We start from the raw sequence: 22620 nt of genomic DNA on the forward strand, positions 1-22620 counted from the left end.
AGAATCGGTTTTGGGGCAGCATGAAGGGGACCCCCAGGGTCGCTGTTCTCGGGACAAATGGATTTTGGTGCGTTCCAGCAAAACACCTCGCAGAAGACATGGCTTTGCGGGTGGGCTGAGGCCGGGGCCAGCTTTCACTCAGGTGTCATTTATTTATTCACGGCGGCATTTTCCTTCGCTTTCTTTGTTCCTTTAATTTTTCTCCCATCTCGCGGGGCGCCCGCCCGCGCCGCCTGGCCCCGCAGACAGCCCCCGGAGCACATGTGCGTGTCACAGCCGGGCTGCCTGCTCTCACGGCGGCGGGGGAGGGCGCCTTTCGCATGGAGCCGCTCGGTAAGTGAGGGCAGCGCAGCGCCGGGCCCTGTGATGCAGCACTCGTGTGCGGGCAGGCCCCCCTGCTAGGCGCTGCCCGCGCTCGGCACACGGGGCGGCGGAGGCGCGGGGCTTGGCCCCGCTCCATGGAGACCAATGGCATCGCTCCCACCCACCCCCACCGGCCCCGAGCCCGCCGGCACGCACAGCAGCACGCTTCAGCCCACCATGGCCCCGCCGCCGCCGCCGCCGCTCCGGCCCTCGGCGAGGTGAGTGCCGGCCGCCGGGCTTCTCCGCGGAGGCCCAGACGGCTCCGGGCCCCGGTGGCCGCCGGAGACGGCCGCGATCGCGGCGGGGGAAGCGGGGGGGAAGGGTGGGTGGGTGTGCGGGGGGGAGGGGGGGGGAACGACGGGGACAGGGCCGCGGGCACCGGCGGTCACGGCCACCATGGTGCCCTCCACCGCCTCCCCCTTCTTTTCCTCCCTTTCCCTCCCCTCCCCGGTCTCCCGGAGGCTCAGGCGCAGCTTTTCGGTGTACGGGGCGCGAGAAGGGCCGAGAACGGCGAGGGGGGGGGGGCGTCGGTGTGGGGGCAGAACGGCAGTTAACGGTTTCATCCGTTGCGGGGGGGGGGGGGGGGTAGGGCGGCCCTCCGGGGCTTTGCCTGTCGCGGGGGGGAGGGGGCCCGGGGTGGGGGGGCCCGCCGGGAGGCGCGCGGCCGGCTGCTCGTGGGCGCGCGGCCGGTGGGGTGGGGAGGGCGGGGGGGGGTTTGAGTGCAACAACATGGCGGCGCGGCGCGCTCCTGCGGGGGGGAGGGGGGAGCGACGAACTTCTCCGAGACACGAGACTTCCCGCCCCCCCCCGGAAGCCAGACGGGGCTGGCGCTCTATGGCTTCTGCTCAGCGCTAGAGCGGCCGTCCGGAGGCCCGGGCTCGTCTCCCTCCCCTCCCCCCGCTACGTCATCCGTTAGAGGGCAGCCAATCGCGAGAGGGCATCTAGCGAGCACGTCAGCAAGGGCCCTCGGCCTCTAGTTGCGGCGGTGCCTTGTGGGATATTGGAGGCCTCGCGTCTCGGCAGGAAGGAAAGCGGAGCGCGGGGGGGGGGGGGGCCCGGTGCGGTAGGGCTGTCATGGCGACTAATATCGAGCAGATCTTTCGGTCCTTTGTGGTTAGCAAATTCCGGGAGATCCAGGAAGAGCAGCAGCAGCAGCACAGCGGGTAACGAGCCTGCCCGGGGCGGCGGGGGAGGCGACGCAGCCGCGCTCGCGCCGGGGCCTAGCGCGCGGGGAGAGAGGAGGGGTGTGCTGGAGGGGGGAAGTGCGCGGGCCCCGCCTCGGGACGGAGGGAGACGGGCCGGCGCCTAGGCCTCTTGCGGGTCGTTTCGGCGTCAACATGGCGGGACCCGGGGGCTCGCGCCCTTGCGAGCGCCTTGAGCGAAAACACGGCGCGGGGGGGGGGGGAAGGGAAGGGGCGGGCGGAAGAACGCGTTGTCTCCTGGCGAACGCGCCACCCGTTTTTACTCACGGGTTTTCGGTGTTGGTCTCTCGTGTCGGGGCAAGAGGGGAAGGGGTGAGCGTCTGTGCGATTTGTCTTACATTTAAGCTCGCCTAGTTTTCCCCAGCCTTATCTCGCAAAGTAAGCAAAATCTGCTGGAGAAGAGCGAGTGATGGGTGCTTATTTTGTGAGGGGAGCCTATGCAAGCATGGGGACTGTGGCACATTCGAGAACATGTTTTACTCCCTTGTGCCTAGTATTCAGTTGTCACAACGTGTTCTGTTCTGAATAAGTGAAAGTTAATCAAAAGGTACATGTTTCACTAAAAGCATGGCTTCTTCAGGAGGCTGAAATATTGTTGAAGGGTTGAGTATAATAAATGCTTATGAATTAAAAAAAGTCAAAAAAGGCTCAAAGTTGCTTGTATTATGTTGATATTTTTTTTGGTTAGTGGAAAGGTAGAAGGCCAGCCCAATGGTGACACAATCCCAGCTGAGCAAGCCAACCCTTCAGATGACACTGTTGCTGTTGCTGGGAGTCGTCAGAATGATCAGATAGTGCAGAAAATAGAGGAAGTGCTCTCTGGAGCCCTTGATACAGAGCTGCAGTGCAAATCAGGTAAATGAAAACACATTTGGCAAATATGTTCTTGTTTAAGAAGGTTGTCATAGTGCTTAAAATGGAATCAATTTTACAGAGATGGAAAAAGTACTTTTCAGTACTCTCACCAAGCTTCATCTGACAAGTTGTATGTTTATTGTAATGTTTGTTAAGTATTTTTTTTGTCTACTGTGATTTACAACCATAGATGGACAGAGAAATACTTAATTTTAAAACTGAAGCTGGTTATTATGAAAGCATTACTTAGTGTGTGAAAAAGTTATTTTTCTTTTTTCTCCATTAAAATAATGCTAAAATTTATAAATAATATCCATATATATAATTGTGCTTTATTTTGTAAATACCTACTTCAGGGTCTCTCTCTCTCTCTCTCTCTCTTACTAACAAAGCTGGTACTGATGGATAGAAGCATTTTTTGGTGTGTTGTTTTGGATTGGTTTGCAAGATTATTTCTTAAAATCATTTATTAGAGTTCAGAACTGTATGATTAACTGTTCTGTCAGAGTAAGATGCTTTGTTGTTTTAAAATGAATAACACACTTATTTTTAAAATGTGGATACTCAGATTGCAATCTTCCAAAGATTAAGAAATTTTTATGTAGCAATCTCATAACTTCAATAAATTACTGGATTTATTATGCCAAAAAGTTGCATATGAGTATCCCTTCTTCATGGGACTAGCCCTTTCTGTAAAATTTCTGAATTGGGAGAGTTAGTGAGAGGAAGGCTCTAATTACTGCATTTCTAATTTTTTGGAGTTGAAACATAGGTGACTGCTATGTGCTTGGTAAGTACAGCTCCAGCGTGATTTTTTTTTTTCCTTTTTTTTGAGAAGCAGTGTAGAAAATTGTTTATTTCAGGGATTCTGTTTGCAAGGTTTTGGAATTGCTTTTTCTTTCTTTTATGCACAGTGGCTTGTTTACCTTGAGCATTTTCAACAGTCTTTCACTTAATGCTGTACAAGCAGCATTTTAGGCTGGCACCTGGGTGGTTTTTTTCATATTTTTGTTCTTCTGTCGTGGAAGAATGAGGCAAGCAAACACGGTAATAAATAAGTGAGACCTATTAACCTGGAAGTTAATAAACTTAATCTATGGTAAATGTTCCCATTGTTCATATCTGGAAAGGAGTTAACGTTGCTGTTGAACAACAGAGATTATCTGAAAATGCTGTGTAGAAAAGGTCATTTGACTCTGCTTTATTGTCCTCTTTCATTGCATTCATAACAATGTTGGTAGAAACACTATTTTTTGTTAAGCTGTTTATTCTGTACAAATGTGTGTGCTTAAAACTACCTGAGATATACTTGTTTATGGAATCTTAAGTCATGTTTATTTAATGGTATTGCAATTACCAACAGTTTTTGAATGATTTTGCATTGTTTACTTGAAAGAGTATGCTTTGTAATCACAGCCAGATTATAAATTGGAGAATCCATATTGCTGCACTGGCCAGTGCAAATATAATCATTGAAGATAACATGCAAGCAGACTTGAATATATAGCTCATATTTAACAGAAATTATAACAAGTTGCCTTTAATAGAAGTACCTCTCATGAAAACATGGCACTAGATCCAAAGAAGGGTAAGAACCTAACACAGGTTAAATTCAGAGGGAAATGAGGTATAGAATTAAAAGAAGATGATCGAAACCTCAGTCTACCTCTTTTCTTTCCCCGTCAGTGATTGCTTGTCCCTGTAGTCACCTGAATTTATTAGTTACTTTCGTGTTTGAAGCAAAAGCTCTATTAGGTACTTGCAGGTTTGCAGTTGCTTGTGGCAACTGCAATCCAGTCTGAGCAGCTGGTTGCCTGCAATGCCTTAAAGTTTGTTTGGGATTGGGGAAGTAGATGCTGTTTCCTCAAATTTGTTTGAAGAACTTAGTCAGTGAGGAACTTAATCAGTAAATACACTTAGATAATTTCTAACACACTAGTAATATTGGGTTCACTCACAAGCTAAAGCATAGTAGGGGATAATGGGCTGGCCACTTTTTATACAGTAAGCATATCACCACTTAGATAAATTGTCTGGAAAATGGGAGTTCTTGTTTCACTTCCATGTGCAGCTTGGTGTAGCTTAAAAGCACGTCTCCAGCCTCCTGGAAGAATGCACTGCCCAGTTGAATATAGGTGGAAGTATATCCAACTACTTCTTGAAAGAGTCATGTTCTCACTGGAACTGTATTGCTGACCTAGAAGATTTGGTTAACTTTTTGAAAGAAGAATTAGTTATTTTTACTTAAAGCGACTCTTGAGAGGAACGGTAAGAGGGCTGAAAAGGGAGTGTGTGCTATTTGTGTAAGGTAGTTCAGTGAAGAAGGCATGGGTTTCAAGTTTAAATTTTTTGTACCTCTTGTCCATGTACTTGGTCGCTAGTCTAAAAGAATTTTAAAATGTAGTTTTAATAACAATTACAAGGAAAATATTATTTTTTTCTAGATGTAGACAAAAATACTGTGAAAAATAGTACTCAGTCTACAAAAAGAAGCTCTACTGCTGAAGATGAAATTCCTAGGAAAAAATCAAAGAAGAACAAGAAACACAAAAGCAAGAAGAAGAAGAAAAAGAAGAAGAAAAGGAAGAAAGAGAAAAAGCATAAAAAGCAGCCAAAGGAGTCAAAGTTGAGTACACGTCATGGAGAACATGCAGACTCACAGCCTGCTGCTCACTTGATGCCAGAGAAATCAAGCTCCAAACTAAGTGTACAGCATGGAGGATTTGGAGATGCAAATCTGGCTGTCCACGTGCAGCCAGAAGAACTGTGCTTAAAAGCAAGTGAGGAGCTTGATAGACAAGCTTTAGGACTTGTTTCTCATTCAAGAACTGATTCTCAGCAATCTACGGAAAACCTTGGAAGTGAGACGGGGACTTTGTGTGCAACAAATCCTCCATTTAATTTAGAAGCCAGCCAATCTGATATCCAAGAAAATGCTAGTATAACTCAAACTAAAATTTGCACTAAAGAACAACAAGTTGAACAGTCTCATGAAAATATTTATCCTATAGCTATTAATGCAAGTGAAAAGGGTGTTCTTGTTGATACTGGAAATGATACTTCATCTAGCATCCCATCTGGAGTTGCCAATAAATCTGAAATTCAGAAAGATTCAGCAGCAACTCTAGCTTCAGAGGTAATAGAAGCACTAAAAGGTTCAGAAGTTATTTTGAAATCTAAAGGCACTGGGGAAGTAAAAGCTTTGGATACAGCTCTTGAGTCTGAAACCATGGAGGTGTTGAAATATTCAGAAGCATCTCTACAATCTGTGGCACAGGGGGGAACAAAAGAGTTAGAAGCAACTTCAGAATCTGTGTCTTTGGCAAGTGATGCGACAACAATTCTGAAATCTGCAAATCAGGCAGATCTGAATACTGTGAAGGTAGCTCACGTGTCTGTGGCCACGGAAGAAGTGAAAATTCCAGGAGCAACTGAAAAATCTCTGCATATGGAAAATGTGAAAAATGTGGAAAGATCTTTGGAATTAGGGGGTGTGAGTAGAACTTTGGAGCCAGCCCTGAAGCCCTCAGTTATATCTGATAATTTGAGAGTGACGCAGTGCAGCCCCATGGAGGGTTCAAGTGTCTTGAAGGCAGATGTACCTTTGCAACATCTTTTTAAAATATCTGCAGCGACTGCTGTGACCCAGGTGGAAATAAAAAGTGCCAAAATACCCATGGGACCAGGAGCTGTTACAGAAGTGAAGGATATTGAACCAGCTAGAAGCTCTGCACATATGGAAAATGTGAAAGCTTTGGAAGAAGCTCTGCAGCCAATTGCTGTAGTAAAACCCAAAACTTCAGAAACAATCATGGAAGCTGTGGGTGTTACAGCAAAAGATGTCAAAGCAGCTCGAGAATGTCTGCAAGTTGAAGCAGTCAAAGATGTGGAAGGTACCACTGATCCTGCAACAGTGCTGAATGCATCAGGAGTGTTCCTACAAGCTCAAGTCTTGACAGAAACAAGAAGTGTGGATAGAACCCAGGAATCTGCACGTCCAGCAGATGTGAATGTGGTTGCAGAGGCAAAAGGTTTAAGAGCAACTTTAGAACCCGTAGCAGTTGTGCAGACCTTCATTCCCCGAACAACTCCAGAAATCCAGATGGCGGAGGGTTTTAAAGGTCCACGAGCAACCGTGGAAGTTGCAGCACTAACAGGAGTAAAAGGTCGAGAAACAAGTCAAGCTACTCTGCAACTAGAAAATACTAATGCTTCAAAAATTTCAGAATCTACTCTTAAGCCTGTAGCTGTAACAGAGGCAAAAGATTCAGAAGGTACTTCATTACTGACACAACCACAAGAGCTGAGAGAATCAAGATATGAGAGTGAGTCACATGTGAGAGGTTTGGAAGGAACTCCCCTGTCTTTGCAGAAAGAAGACGTGAAAGGTTCAGGAGGAGTCCTAAGACCAGTGGCTATGGTGGAAGCAAAAACTTTGAAAACAGCTTCACTGTCTTTGCAGATGGAAGGTGTGAAAGCTTCAGAAGAAGCTGTGCGTTGTGGGACTATGACCAGAGGTTTACCAGCAACACTAGATTCAACAGTGGTGTCAAAAGGTTCAGAAATAAATCTAGGTAGTATGGCAGGAGTAGAAGCAGGCTCAGATGCCGGTCTCCGAGCTATGAAAGTCGGATCTGTGAGGCCAGTGAAAAGTTTAGAAACGACTACAGGACCTGTAGCAGAGACAGAAAGGAAAGATTCAGAAGCAGACCTTGACAAAGCTGGGACAGAGACGAAGACATCTTCATCACACCTGCCCATGAGAGGTGTGAGAGATTTAGGAGATCTAGCATCTGTAGGTATGGCAAAGATACAAGCTTTGGAAGCAGTCTTGCAGCCTGGAGCCCTTGCAGTGGCAAGGGGCTTAGGAGAAGATGTGTGTTCTGAAGCCAAAATGGGTAGCAAAGTCTCGGAAGCAAGTCCAGGACTTCTTGCCTTAGAAGAAAGGTCAGAAAGAATTCCTGAATCTGTGGTTCCATGTGTAAGCATAGAACCAGTTAGAGAGTCTGAGGCATTAGGAGGAATGATGCATTTGAAAACCACAGCAGAGAAAGAACCAAAACATGCAGAAACAGTTGTAGAACCTCTTGGTGCAAGCAAAACAGAGTGTTCTGTCATTTCACAGTCTCAGGTCATGACACATACAAGAACCTCACAAACTGAGGTGGTAGGGGAGATAAAGGATTCTGAACTAGCTACCAGTTCTGCCACTGTAGAAGTGAGAGGTCTAGACAACTTGTCAGAAGTTGAGGCAGTTGCGGAGGTAAAAGATGTGGAAGTGAGATCAAAAACTTCACACTTAACACAGACGAAAAATTTGGAAATGGTTGTGGGATCTGAAAGAAGGACACTAATGCAAGGCTTGGGAAGGACATTGGCATCTGAGGTGGTTAGAGAAATGAGGCATTCTGAAGTTGCTCCAGAAGATCCAAACAAAGCAAAGGCAAGGAGCAAAGAAGCAATACTAGAACCTGTGCAAACAGTGACGATGCAAACTTTAGAAACAAGTTCAAAATCTGTACGGGAACAAATAGTAGGTCATTCAGAAGCAGTATTAGAGTCTTTGCCTAGAGTGGAAGAAAAAACTGTGGCATCAGAAATAGTGACAGAAGTGAGAAACTTGAAAGGAACTTTGGAATCTAAGATTTTGACAGATGTGAGAACTCAGGGACCTACTGTAGAATATATAATTGCAACAAGGAGGACAAGCACAAAAAAAAATGAGCCCTCGCTTATCAGTGTAAAAGATTTGGAAGAAGCTTCAGAAACAGAGAAAGCAGTGAAAGCAAAATATTTGGAGCCAGCGTCAGAAGCTAGAGAAGTGAGGTTGTTGGAAAGTATGAAAGAGTCTGCAACAACAGAGGTGAAAGGTTCTGAAACAGTCAAAGAACCTGAGGTACACATGGATATCGAAGGTTTGGAAACTTCCCAAAAGTCTGGAAACGTGGGGGCGATGAATGTTTTAGAGGATGCTTCAGAAACTGTTCCAGAATCTTTGCACACTGAAAAGCAAGAACATCTGCAAGCAGTTCTAGAAGCAAAACCTGCTGCAGAATGGAAGAGTACAGAAGAGGCTCCAGAAATCTTGAGTGCTACTGAAATGAAATCTGCTGAAGCAGTTCCAAAACCAGGGGACATGAAAGATCTGGAAACAACATTGGAACATGAAGTGGCAGCAGAAGTACAATATGCAGAAGGGGTGCAGGGTCAACAAATGGAGGATGTGAGAGTTCCAGGTCAAGCTCAGGAATGTGAGATACTGGTTGAGAAGAAAGATGCAGACCAAACTCAAGTATCCGAGCCTTTAATAGCAGAAACAGTTTTTAGTTCTTCACAAGCAGCAGATGAAAAAGAATCAGCAGGGACTCCTGAATCTGAAATAATCGGAGACACAAAACAGTTGGAAGCAGCTCCAGCTTATGTTGCAGAAACAAAAGATTTGGAAACGGCTCCTCTTCCTGAGACTGTTGTAGAGCTGAAAGATGCAGAAGCAGCTGCGGGGTTGGAGGCAGAGACAAAAGATTTGGAAGCAGCTCCAGTGCCTGAGACTGTTACAGAAGCAGTTCCAGTACTTGTGGCAGAGGCAAGCCAGTCGGAAGTCATTCTACAGGCTGAGGCTGCCAAAGAAGCAACTCCAGAACAGGAGTCAGAGAAAAGAGATTCAGAAACATCCGATGTGCAACCTGATGTGGCAGCACGAATGAGGGAGACTCTGATGAGACTCGAGAAAGTTATTGAAAAAAGTAGCCATAGAAGCAGTGATAAAAAACATGATGCAAAGAAACAAAAAAGGAGTCGCTCCAAGTCTCAGTCCAGGTCTAGGAAGCGGAAGAAAAAATCAAGGTCCCGTTCTACTTCCAGGCGTTTGACCTCTAAAAGAGCACGTTCTAGGAGCAGAAACTATTCAGATTCCAGAAAAAAGCATTCCAAATCTAGATCCCGATCCGTGGAGAAGAGAGAGAGAAGAGTGTCTTCCCGGAGATCCAGGCGCAGACGTTCCAGGTCGTCTGACCGTTACAGGTCTAAATCCAGATCAGCAGAAAAGAGAGGGAGCAGGTTGTCCTCTGGGAGGTCCAGACGTAGACGTTCCAGGTCGTCTGACCACTACAGGTCTAAATCCAGATCAGTGGAAAAGCGACTGTCCTCCCGAAGGTCCAGACGTAGACGTTCCAGGTCGTCTGACCGCTACAGGTCTAAGTCCAGGTCAGTGGAAAAGCGACTGTCCTCTCGAAGGTCCGGGCGCAGACGCTCTAGGTCGTCTGACCGCTACAGGTCTAAGTCCAGGTCAGTGGAAAAGCGACTGTCCTCTCGAAGGTCTGGGCGCAGACGTTCCAGGTCTTCTGACCGCTACAGGTCTAAGTCCAGGTCAGTGGAAAAGCGACTGTCCTCCCGAAGGTCTGGGCGCAGACGTTCCAGGTCTTCTGACCGCTACAGGTCTAAGTCTAGGTCAGTGGAAAAGCGACTGTCCTCCCGAAGGTCTGGGCGCAGACGTTCCAGGTCATCTGACCGCTACAGGTCTAAATCACGGTCAGTGGAAAAGAGGGGGAGCAGGTTGTCCTCCTGGAGATCCCGCCGCAGACGTTCCAGGTCCTCTGACCGTTCTAAATCTAGATCCAGGTCTTCAGAAAAGAGAGGGGGCAAAGAATACTCGTGGAGATTCAGACATAGAGGGTCTGGTTCCTCTGATCGTTCGAAATCTAGGTCAAGATCTGTTGAGAAGAGAGGTCGGAAGGCATCTCTGCGGAGGTCTAAACGTCAGCGCTCGAAGTCCTCTGACCGTTACAAGTCTAGATCCAGATCAGTAGAAAAAAGAGATCGAAAGCAATCATCGCGGAAGTCTAAACGTCAGCGCTCAAAGTCCTCTGACCGTTACAAGTCTAGATCCAAATCAGTGGAAAAAAAGAAGGAGTCCTCACGAAAATCTAAGCGTCGCCGCTCAAAATCTTCTGAACGTTACAAGTCTAGGTCTAGGTCTGTTGAAAAAAAGCGCAAGGAATCGTCAAAAAAATCCAAACGGAAACGTTCCAAGTCCTCTGATAGTATTAAGTCAAGGTCCAAATCTATAGAAAAAAGAGAGAGTAAGTTATCCTCAGTAAAGTGCAGTAGCAAGCGTGTGGAGTCTTCTGAACTTCAGGAGTCAACCAAATGTCTTGAAAAAGTAGAAGTTCCTGAACCTTCTTTTGCAAGTGAAGGCAAATCCTCTAATGGTCCCATGTCAGTAGCTTTGTCTGATGAAAGAATAAACGGCCCAGAGCTGCCGCCAGCATCCGAAAGTGGATTTTCCAAAACTTTTGATAGTCTTGAGAAAAGCTCCTCATCTGTTGAAAAAACAGCGGGTCTGCAGCCTTCTGTGATGTCTGAATTCGATAGCTCCAAAACCCCAGATGACCAAGAATTGAGATCCATGCCTGTGGAAAAAACACAGGTTTCAGAGCTTTCTGTGACATCTGAAAATGGATCAGCTGAAAAAGCAGTGGCTCTGGAGTCTTCATCACTACCTGAACTTACATACTCCACATCCAAGTCAAGATCCTCATCTGTTGAAAAAAAGGGAGATCCAGAAACTTCTTCAGTAACAGAATTTCAGCTCTCTGCATCCCATGAAGATGAGTCGAGATCTACCTCTCTCAAAGAAATAGAGGGTCCAGAGCCTCTTCTGACACTTGAAAGTGGATGCTCTATACCTTCTGATGATCACAAAACAATCTCCTCGTCCTCTGGAAAAACGGAGGTTCAGGGGTCTTCTCTGACATCTGAAAGTGTACTCTCTGACTTGTCCGATAGTCATGAATTGAGACATATCCCAGTTGAAAAAACAGAGCTTCAGAAGTTTTTGCAAGTACCTGAAAGTGAATCTTCCAAGTTGGCTGACAGCCCTGAGTCAAGGTCACTATCTTTTGAAACAGTAGAGGCTGAAAAACCTTTTCTAGCACCTGAAGTTACATGCTCTGTGTTCCCTGATGTCTGTGAGTCAGCTTCCTTGCCTATTGAAAAGAGCCAGATGCAGGAGCCTTCTCTGGCTTCTGACAGTGGATGCTTCAAGTCTCCTGATGGACATGAATCGGGATCCAGCTTTGCTGCACAAAAAGAGGAGCTTCCGTTGATGTCTGAAGGTGGGTCCTTCAAGTCACCTGATGGAAATGAACAAAGATCTTTATCTGTTGAAAAAGTCAAGGCTCCAGATGTTTCCCTGACAACTGAGTGTGTTCCTGTTGATATCTCGGATGACCTCATTTCAGCATCATCTTTTGAAAAAATGCGGGAAGTTGTACTGATGACTGTAGGACAAAGCTGCAAGTCTTCTGAAGTTCATGAGTCCAGATCATCTGTTGACAAAGATTTAGATGGTCCGACGCTTTCACAAATACTTGAAATTGACTGCTCTGAATCTTCTGAAATGCATGAATCAAGATGCCTGCCTGCTGGAAAAATAGAGGGTGCAGGATCTTTCTTGATGTCTAAAAGTGGAATTCCTGTGTGCCATGATGGCCATAAATCAAAACACAATTACTTTGAGAAAACAGAAAGTGCAGAACTGTCATCGGCGTCTGAGCTTAGGTGTTCTGTCTTCCCTGAAGGCTATGAATTGACATCCACTGCAGTTGAAAAAATGGAGATACAGAAGCCGCCTCTCCTGCTGGAAAGTGGGTTCTCCAAGTCTGCTGATGTTTGTGAATCAGTAAGCACACCTACTGAAAAACTACAGGCCTCAGTGACTTCTATGATGTCTGAAGGTGGGCTTTTCCTGTTGCCTGGTAGTCATGAATTAAGGCCTATCCCTGCTGAAAAAGTAGAGGTGCAAAAGTCATCTGAACTGGTATCTATTGCATCCCCTGATGGCCACAAGTTGCAGTCTGCCTATGATGAAGAAACACAGGTGCAGGAGCCACCTCTGATACTGGAAAGCAGATGTTCTGTTTCCTCTGATGGTCATGAGTTGACATCCACCCCTTTTGAAAAAGTTGAGGTAGAGGAGCCTTCTGAAATGTCTGAAAATGAATACACAATAGGGCTTGATGGCCCAGAGTTGACGTCAACCCCTGCTGAAAAAACAGAGATGAGGGAACTTTATCGGATGTCTGAAGAAAGATGTTCAGTGTCCATTGAGAACCAGGAGTTGCGGTCACCCTCTGTTGAAAAAATAGAAGTGCAAAAGCCTGCTCTGACACCTGAAAATGAATATGCTGTATCTTGGGAGGGACGGGAGTTGAGATCTAGCTCTTGTGAAAAGGCAGAGATGCAGGAGGCTTCTGTAGTACCTGACAATGAATATGCTGTGTCTTCTGAAGATCATGACTTGCCATCTTCCCTTGCTGAAAAACCAGAGGTACAGGAGTGTTCTCTGCTGTCTGAAAATGAATATGCTGTATCTCCTGAGGGCCAGGAGATGACAGCCAGCCCTGCTGAAAAAGAGGTGCAGGAACCTTCTCTGACATCTGACAGTGAATATACCATCTTCCCTGAAGGCCAAAGATTACAGTCTACCCTTGCTGAAAAAACAGTGGTGCAGGAGCCTTCACTAATATCAGACAGTCAATATGCTGCATCCCCCGAAGGGCAGGAGTCGCTCTCTGCTCTTACTGAAAAAACAGAGGTGCAGGAGTGTTCTTTGCTGTCTGAAAATGAGTATGATATATCCCCTGAAGGCCATGATTTGAGATCCAGTCCTGTTGAAAAAGAAGAAATGGAGGAACCTTCTGAAACATCTGAAAGTGAAAGTTCAATGTCCACTGATAGCCGGGAGTTGCAGTCTACTGTTGTTGGAAAAACAGAGGTGCAGGAGTTGTCTTTGATGTCTGAAGGTGAATGTGCCATGTCCCCTGAAGGTGAGGAGCTGCAGTCTAGCCCTGCTGAAAAAGTAGAGGCTGAGGAACCTTCTCTGACATCTGAAAATGAACATGCTCTGTCCCCTGAAGAATATGAATCAAGATTGACTCATGCTGAGAAAACAGAGGGTATGGATTCTTCTTTGACATCTGAAAATGACCATCTTTTGTCTTTTGAGAGCCAGGAGGTAAGATTCACCCCTATTCAAAAAGCAGATGTGCGGGAGCTTTCTCTAACACCTGAAAATGAACACGCAGCATCCCCTGATGGCCAGGAGTTGAGATTCCCCACTGTTGGAAAAGTAGGCGGTCTTGAACCTTTGACGCTAAACGATAGAGCCTCCATGTCCCCTGATGACAGTGACTTGAAATCCATCCCTGTTGAAAAAATGGATGACGCAATGCCTTCTTTAATGCCTGAACGTGGGTGCTCCATGTCCCCTGATGGCTACAGTGTGAAATCTGGCCCCGGTGAAGAAACAGAGGATCTAGAGCCCTCTTTGATATCTGAACGTAGACATTCTACATCCTCATATCAGGAAGGTCATGAGCTGAAATCTCCCATGGAGGAAGAGGGTCTAGAGTCCTCTTTGACTTCTGAACATAGACGATCTGTGTCCCCTGAGGGCCATGACCAGAAATCTACTATAGATGAAGAAATGGATGATCTGGAGCCCTCTTTGACATCTGAACATAGGCGCTCCACGTCCCCTGATGAGCATGAGTCAAGATCTAGCATTGGTGAAGAAGTAGAGTATCTGGAGCAGCCTTTGACAACGGAACGTAGATGCTCCGTGTCCTCTGATGAGCATGAGTCAAGGTCTACTACTGGGGAAGAAGTAGAGGATGCAGAACCCTCCTTCACAGCTGAACGAAGAGACTCCACATCCTCTGATGAGCGTGAGTCGAGGTCTACTGCTGGTGAAGATATAGAAGATGGGGAGCCCTCTTTGACAGGTGAACGTAGACACTCCACATCCTCTGATGACCGCGAGTCAAGGTCTACAACTGGTGAAGAAATAGAGGATTTGGAACCTTCTTTGACAGCTGAACATAGACGTTCCATGTCTCCTGATGGACGTGAGTCAAGGTCAACCACTGGTGAAGAAGCAGAGGACCGGGAGCTCTCTTTGACAGCTGAACGTAGACACTCCACATCCTCAGATGAACATGAGTCGAGGTCTACCACTGCTGAAGATGTGGAGGATATGGAACCCTCCTTGACAGCTGAACGAAGAGATTCCACATCATCGGACGAGCATGAGTCAAGGTCTACCACTGGTGAAGAAGCAGACGATATGGAACCCTCTTTGACAACTGAACACAGACGTTCCACATCCCCTGATGGGCGTGAATCAAGGTCTACCACTGGTGAAGAAGTAGATGATATGGAGCCCTCCTTGACAGCTGAACGAAGAGACTCCACATCATCAGATGAGCATGAGTCAAGGTCTACCACTGGTGAAGAGTGTGAGGATGTGGAGCCCTCTTTGGCAGATGAAGATAAACAGGATTCTATGCCTCTTGAGAGGCTGGAGGAACAGGACTCTTCCTTTATACCCGAAAGTAGGCGTTCTGAGTCTTCTGAACGTGAAAAATCTAGATCCAAATCTGTTGATAAAGTATCTGACAAAGAGTCTTCACGAAGATCTATAAGCAGACGCTCAAAATCTCTTACTCGCCAAAAGAGTCGATCCACATCTGTTGAAAAAGCAGCAGACAAAGAGTCTTCACGGAGATCTAGACGTAGACGTTCTAGGTCTACTGCTCGCCAGAAGAGTAGATCCACATCTGTTGAAAAAACAGCAGATAAAGAATCTTCACGGAGGTCTAGGCGTAGACGCTCCAGGTCCACTGCTCGCCAAAGGAGTCGATCGACATCTGTTGAAAAAGCAGCAGACAAAGAGTCTTCGCGGAGGTCTAGACGTAGACGCTCCAGGTCCACTGCTCGCCAAAGGAGTCGATCCAAATCTGTTGAAAAAACAGCAGACAAAGAATCTTCACGGAGGTCTAGAAGCAGACGCTCCAGGTCCTCTCAGCGCAGATCCCAGAGGTATGATACAGAATCTCGCTCTAGACGGAATCGCTCCAGATCAGTAACACGGAGAAGAGCTTCAAGATCAAAATCCAATCGTCGCTCTCGGTCTAGCTCATTGTCACGTTCAAGGCACAGAAGGAGGAGTAGGTCAAGGTCAGCATCAAGAAGGCGGCGTTCTTTATCAAGAGACAGGCGTAAGAGATCTCAGAGAAATAGATCAAGATCTACTGACAGAAGAAGAAGAAGATCAGATTCAAGAGATCGTAGAATATCACTCAGATTACGGAGCAGGAGTCGAACACCTATTCGTCAAAGGCGATCAAGGTCCAGAGGAAGAAGGCGGAGCTCTAGTAGGTCACCAATTCGACTACGGAGATCAAGATCTTCAGGGAGAAGAAGATACAGCAGATCACCTGATCGTCGTAGGTCGAGGTCATCGGAACGATTTTCAAGCAGGTCACCTAAACGTCTTACAGACTTGGGTAAGTGATAATTCTATTTTCAGTAGTTCCATGGTTGGGCAATACTGTGTTCATTTACATAGTCTTACATACCTCTGTAGCATTCATAAGGAATTTCTTAGAAGTCATTTTGTACATTACTTTTAGGCAGTGACTTTCAGTAGGAACTTACATGTTGGAGCTGAATCAACGTTTACCATTTGGATGAAAGTGCATTTAGAGCAGGTTATATCTTGGTTATAGAGCTTTCATACAAAGGTGGTATGTTGCAGTCTTGAGGAACACTGTTCACTGTAATGGTTAGTAAAGGCCAAGTACTCTGTAAGAAACTTAGGAATTTCTAGTTTTCCTGAGAACAAATTGGGCATGAAGGAACATTTGAAAGTGCCAGTTGGAGAGTTCTTAGCTCTGTCGTCACCTGTAATGCTTGTTTATCTGTTTTCATTACTCTGTCTTGCCTCTTTCCCATGGTAAGAACTTAATGGGAAGGGAGACTCGTTTCTGAAAATATTCCCAGACCCAGCTGATTGGAAAATAAAAGAAAAACTAATGAACTGCATCTTTTCTCTGTGACTGGAGGAAGAGAGGCTTTGTAGTTTCCTTGGGTAGTAAGTTACGTAAGGACAAAGAAGGTTTTAATTTTGAGACGAGCTCTTGTACACTGTGTGAGGAAGTCCACTCCTTTTGTGGACCTCAGGTTCTGATCCTTTCAGTCCTGTGTCATAAAGTTACCATGGAAGCCCCTCTACCAGAGAAGTATTTTTGTACAAAACATGAGAATTAATGAGCATCCTTGAATCTGCCTTCATGCTTTGATTATGCAGCAAATCTGTATCTATATACTTTTATGGCTTAAGAAGTAAAGGAATGTTACCCTTTTAGGATTTTTGTAAAGCTGTATGCTTGCAGAGATAGTGGTAACTCATTTATTTGCAAACTGGCAGATCAAATAAGATGTACTTTACTCCCTATTTCTGTGATAGGGCCACGTGCTTTTTCCCTTAATGAAGCAAAATACTGTTTTATTAACAGTTTTGCGTGTAATTGTAATTTACGCAAGTGCACATTTTATTCAGTGCTTATGTTTTTCTGTTGGCTGGTTGTAAGTAGCTTTCAGGCTACGTACTGGGGGACTTGAGGGGAATTCCTCAAGACCTTTGAATGCTTTTCAGACTTTGGAATTTATGCTGTGTAGAAATGACCCAGTATTTCCAAAACTAGAATGAATTGGTGAAGTAAAATAGGCATCAGAACTTCTGGGGATTGGAGGATTTTGAGTGCTGTAATTTGGACTCCCGTGCTTTGTGTTAAATTTGCAATTTCACCTGTCTGTTGGGTAGACCAAATTTAAAAAAGTCCGGAGCAACTAAATACAGTTTTTGTTATTTTCACAGAACACAAAAATGCACAGTGTGGGTAAAATCTTGTGTTTTCTCTTTGTACTTTGTTTAGTCTGCCAGAAATGCTTATTTATTACTAAAACAAGAACCTGTAAAAATAATAGTTTTTCTTTAAAAAAAAAAAAAAAATTTTTTTTAGACAAGGCCCAGCTACTTGAAATAGCCAAAGCTAATGCAGCCGCCATGTGTGCTAAGTCTGGTGTTCCCTTACCACCAAGCCTGATGCCTTTGTTATCTCAAAAGAAAGACGACAAAGCCAATCAGAAGTCATCAAGAGATACACTAAAGGAGCTCACTGAGGTAAGCGAGAACAACAGTATCAAACCTGAAAATAAGCAAATTGGGGTTTTGTGACTTCTAGGCAAGCTGTCATCCTGTGTGCTTGGTTCCCCTGTAAGCTGGCTTGTGGTTTGAGCCCTTAATCTCTACACGTGGTGTGGGTTTTTTTTTGTTTGTTTTTTTTTTTAAGTCATGAAAACAGGCTTTTTAATTCCATGGAAATGCATGAAATCCAATTCTTTCGCTTTTTTTTTGTTTTGATTCTGTACTAATTTTGTACAAATTGGTAGTTCTCCCTGCAGTCCTGCTAATAAAAACCAAAGCTTTCACTTCTAGTTTTTGGTTTTGGTGTTGTTAGCTAAGTTCTTACTTTTGTTAGTGACTTTCATAGTTATCTCTGGGTTAAAAATCTAGTGCCCACTTCACATAGTTCTATATATTTTAATATGCACTCTAAGATATTTTTAGAGAATTGTTGCAGTTCTATCACATTGCAGTTCAAGTCTGCATATGGGATGTTTTGGCTCTGATTGTGGGGAAAAAATTGCTACTTGTCCTTTTACTGTAGTAATGTCGCCTTGTTCAATTTGCTAATTTCCCGCAACTTTTTTTTTTCCCCAGAAACTAGAGAAAATTTGGAATGGAAAAAAAAAGTGCGCGCTTTTTTTAATGCATCATCATTGTGACAGTTCTGAAATACCTGTTTATGGAAATAACATCTGAAATTAAGCAATGTCAAATTGCTGAAAAGTAATCTCTTAGTTGTGTGTGGGCTAGTGGAAGCAGAAGTACTTGTTAGTGAAAAAGCTGAGATTGTGCAGATACACGGTGCAGACATCTTAAGTGCTTCTTCATGCAACCTGACCAAGATCCAGTGTAGCTAGTGCTAATCTGGAAGCCCAAAACCTGCCCCTTCCTTGCCCTTTCCAACTGTGGGAATCTGTTGAATGATGTTCGTGTTCTGTTGAATCAAAATTGGCCGCAGAAGCAGTCCAGGCCGTCGTCATATGGTAGTGTGCCCAAGTGGAGAACCCTTCCAGAGCCTGTTCAGCTTCTTGCAAAGCCAGCTGCATTGTCTTTCCTCTCTGCAATGTAACCTGCAAACTGGACAAACTGCTTCCAATTAGTTGGGAGCCAACTAATAACTATAGATAATACATTTTGTTGATTAGCTTTCCAAATAGCGCAGGCTTTTCCTGTTGCCTAAAGAACGTGCTTCGGTCATTGTTTGGAGGTGTCTTGGCACAGGAGAGTGTGGGAATCTTTTTTTATAAGGACTGATTAGAACAGTGCCATCAATGTGTCTTGATTTTTTTTAGTGATGGAGCTGCCTGTTTGCTCCTTATATGCCAACAATCAGGTCATCAAACAGATGTGACTTAAAATGGTATGAACTTGAACTAGAATCAAATCAGATGATGGTTTCACTTTGCCGGTATTATTTCCTCAAATAGTATGTCCTCAAATGTCTTGTAAGTATACTTTTCATGAATGGGGATATAATAGAAGCATGACGCTAGACTACAATGTTTTCAAATGCATTTTGGACTAAGTTTTATAGTTGCTACTGGTAAACACTCAGTGCAGATAACCATGATCAGTAAAGAGTTTTTCATCATAAAATTCTAGCTTCTCTAGTCTTTTTTCTTTCTTTTTTTTTCCCCCTGGAGGTTCTCTTCTCATTTGACTGCAGTATCCCCATAGCACCTGTATGTTTTATACTCAACTTCTGTTGAATATCAAATGGGGATGTCTTCTGTACCTGGCCAGTGTCAAAATATTTTGGAAGAAATCTGAGATCTTTTGGAGCCATTGCTTCTGACTAGGTCTCTGCATGGCCAGTGGAACTTAGAATTAGTAACCATTAATTCTTAGGTTTTCCTGATCAGATTGCAATATGCTAGTTATGTGGGATGCCAAACAACCAGTGAGTTCCTACTCTGGAATGTTTGCAGCCTTAGACACACATTCTGCAACTAGCACTGTGTAGCAAGTTTTACAGTATGCTGCTGAAATCTTATGTCTGTGAAATTATTTGCTGCATGAGTGCCTAGCAAACCTAGGTAGGTGTTTGATAATGTGTGTAAAATGTCAAAAGTACATATATTGATGACATTGCTGAATTTTCTCAGATTATACCTCCTGCTTTAGAAAAGAAAAACACTTTTTTGTAAAAATGTTCTTTTTGTATATTTTGGTTGAAAGTCCAGGTTTATTCAGAGCTGTCATGCCCTTTTTTCTTTTTTTTTTTTTTTTTAGAAATGCAAGAAGATTGCTCAAAGCACAGATGATGTGATAGTGAACAAACCTCATGTTTCTGATGAAGAGGAGGAAGAACGTCCTTTCTATAATCATCCTTTTAAGCTCAGTGAACCCAAACCTATTTTTTTCAATTTAAGTGTGAGTACTTCTTTAATTTTCAATATTTTAAATTGTGTTTATTTTCAAATAATGTAAGTTATTTTACATAAATCAAACGGGGATTGATAATCTTGGTGAAATTGCACTGGGATGCTGTTAAAAGTACTCTTGCTACAATAAGAAACTTATCTGCAGTCTATTAAATTGTGGTAGTTCTCATAATTGGATTGAAACTGTTCTATTTCATTAATGTCTTTGCAGCTTTTAAAACTTAAATAACATAAAGAAGATCAGTTTTACGTCACGTTTTTACTGCAAAAATATTAGTATGAATTTACAAACAACATTGGAATTAGGAAATGCTTTTGGAACAGCATTGTTTTTCTTTAAAAGACAAACAAAAAACCCCTAGCAAAATTCTAAAAGCATTTTGAGGTGTTCTAAATAAGATGTTGCCATCAGCTTTGTGCAGACTCCAAATCTTGTATGTCTGCTTCCTCAGTAGAACTCAAGTGCTCACTAAAGGAGAAAAAAGTTCTGTTAGTTTTGAGATTAGCCAATAGAGAAGTAAATGCTGTGTTAAGAATGAGGGTCACTAATGTTGCCTGTTACTAAGGGGGTCTAAATGTCCCCTTAAACCCCCTCCTTGGGGGACTGCTTTTGACTGTGTCAGAGCTTGTGTTGACACTTCCTGGGTATGAGCATGTTGGAAGGAGTAAAATGAGGGAGCGTTTCTTTAAATGCATCTGGGATTTGTATGCTTTGAAGCATGGATTAGAATTTGTCCAGATATATATTTTTTTTCTTTTAAACAGTTGTATCTTTAGGGGTTTTTTGTGCCCGTGAAAGTCTGCTCTGATTTTGCAGGGTATAAAGTAGTATAAAAGTATTAATATTCTAAGTGAAAACATAAATAGCATTTATCTTTTTATGTACAAATACGTACAGCTTGTGGCTTACACAAAATAAGCAGTAATACATATTTACATAAAATGTAAGGTAGAAATAGTTTTGTCCTTTATATTGTACCGTTAGAAAGCGGTACGACGAAACTCAGGAAACCTTGGGATTCCTTACAGACTCCAAAGAGGAATGTTCTTTAGTGGTTGTGGGCTGCTCTGCCTGTTTTCCACAGTTTTGACCCTTTTAGTATCATTCTTTCCATTCTTTCTGGATTCTAGCCTTACTACCATTCCCATCCATGTTCCTTTGACAGTAGGAGTTTACCCAGTATTGTGAGCTGTCTGGGCTCTGTTTGCCTCTTAGAAGAGGAACCTGTCAGAGATTTCTGCAGACTCTTAATATATTAGCAATACTTCCTAAGGAAAACAAGCTCATAGACTTAATTTACTTTGAGATTCATGCTGCTATTAAAAAATAATCAAAAACGAGAAAACAAAATGTTGAAAACTGCTTTCTCTATGTATAGTAATGTAGAGCTTTTTATCATCATGTGGATATCACAGCCAATGTTTTTTGCTGCCCAGGATTTTTATTTTGGAGCTTTCCATTACAAAATGCATGTGTGGTGGATTAAGATTGTTCTCTTTATGATGGGGTGGAGGGAACGTAGGAGGTTAATTGTGAGAGTGAGGTTTTGCGTATTTTTGGCTGCTGAAGCTGATTTAAGCAATTTTTAGCTTCTAGCTATTTTGCCTTCTCCTATACTGCAATTTGTTGCTCACTTGTCTGTTTTTAGGGCTGTGCTAAAAAGTTTTGTTACAAAGGCCTTCTGATGTCAGTAAGAAGGATGACTGTTTTATGAAAACTTAATACCAAGTGTATGCAATAAATCGTTTCTCAGAGACATGCTGTGAGTATTGTGTGTTTTCAAGTTTTAACTTTTTCTAATTTTATTTCTTTAAGACTCCCAGCATAAAACCAGCACCACCACCACAACCAAAAAATCAGGTCAGCCTGTCAAAGGAATTTCCTGTTTCATCTGGGTCTCAACATAGGAAAAAAGAAGCAGATAGTGTCTATGGAGAATGGGTTCCAGTTGAAAAAGGCAAAGAAGAAAGCAAGGATGATGTTTTCCCCAAACCATCCATTGAGGTAAGGAAGGGAAGAAAAGCATATCATATAAGAAAACCAAAACCGTTACCTGGTCAGTCTGGTATCAAATTGCAGTCTGTGAAAAAAAAGCGCTTACATAGGTAGTATCTAACACTTCAATAAGCTAATTATCTGAACTCCTGTGGTCTTCAAATTTGGTCGCCATGCTCACGTGGGCAATGATGAAAGCAACCTGTACCCATACTGTGTGCTTTTGTCAACTATTGACGACTTTGTCTCAATATAATTTAAACTTTTGCTTGAAGATGAAAAGCAAGTTTCTTGTCCAGTTTCCTGCAGAGGTTAATACCCTAAGTTGAGACTTTCATAATTACAAATTTGATAATAATTAAAATTGTCCTACCAATCTTAGAGCAATAACATTGCATTGAAATGTAACCCATTAAAAATAGATTTGAAAGTAGTTTCTAAAACTGCCATTTCATCTGGATGTATCTACTAATTCTTTAGCTTTACAGTCACATTTTACATAGTTGTCTTCCATGTGGCCTTCCAAAGGAAAATCTACTTGTATATATAATAAACTAAAAAAAAAAAAGGCAAATGCTTTTCCCCTTGAAACGTCTTCAAAAGGATATTTTGTGGGGTTTTTGTGATTAAATAAATTAAATATTTAAGGCAGATGTAAATTTTTTTTCAAGTTGATGTTAACCTCACTCCATCTGAAGACTTGTTCTCATACCTTTTAAAGCAAATAAAAAAGCTTTGGCATCAATTTCTGAGGAAACAATCTTTCCACTTGGTGCATTTTGTTTTTTA

General features: G+C 43.5%; 1 protein-coding gene across 3 annotated transcripts in view; it reads left to right on the forward strand.

Moving 5' to 3' along the window:
• Window positions 1-331: 331 nt before the first annotated feature.
• SON (SON DNA and RNA binding protein) overlaps window positions 332-22620 on the forward strand; it is a 41570-nt gene continuing 19281 nt past the window's right edge. The window contains exons 1-6 of one of the 3 annotated variants that reach the window (XM_076353392.1): window positions 332-581; window positions 2254-2420; window positions 4865-15766; window positions 17285-17445; window positions 19684-19824; window positions 21652-21840. In XM_076353392.1, the coding sequence (XP_076209507.1) occupies window positions 469-581; window positions 2254-2420; window positions 4865-15766; window positions 17285-17445; window positions 19684-19824; window positions 21652-21840 (11673 nt within the window). In that variant the 5' untranslated portion in view covers window positions 332-468. Of the gene's footprint in view, window positions 582-1382; window positions 1527-2253; window positions 2421-4864; window positions 15767-17284; window positions 17446-19683; window positions 19825-21651; window positions 21841-22620 lie in introns of those variants that run through there. The other 2 variants (XM_076353374.1, XM_076353383.1) reach the window with 2 other exon arrangements.

Source organism: Aptenodytes patagonicus, chromosome 1, assembly GCF_965638725.1.
Source record: "Aptenodytes patagonicus chromosome 1, bAptPat1.pri.cur, whole genome shotgun sequence".
Lineage (NCBI taxonomy): Eukaryota > Metazoa > Chordata > Aves > Sphenisciformes > Spheniscidae > Aptenodytes > Aptenodytes patagonicus.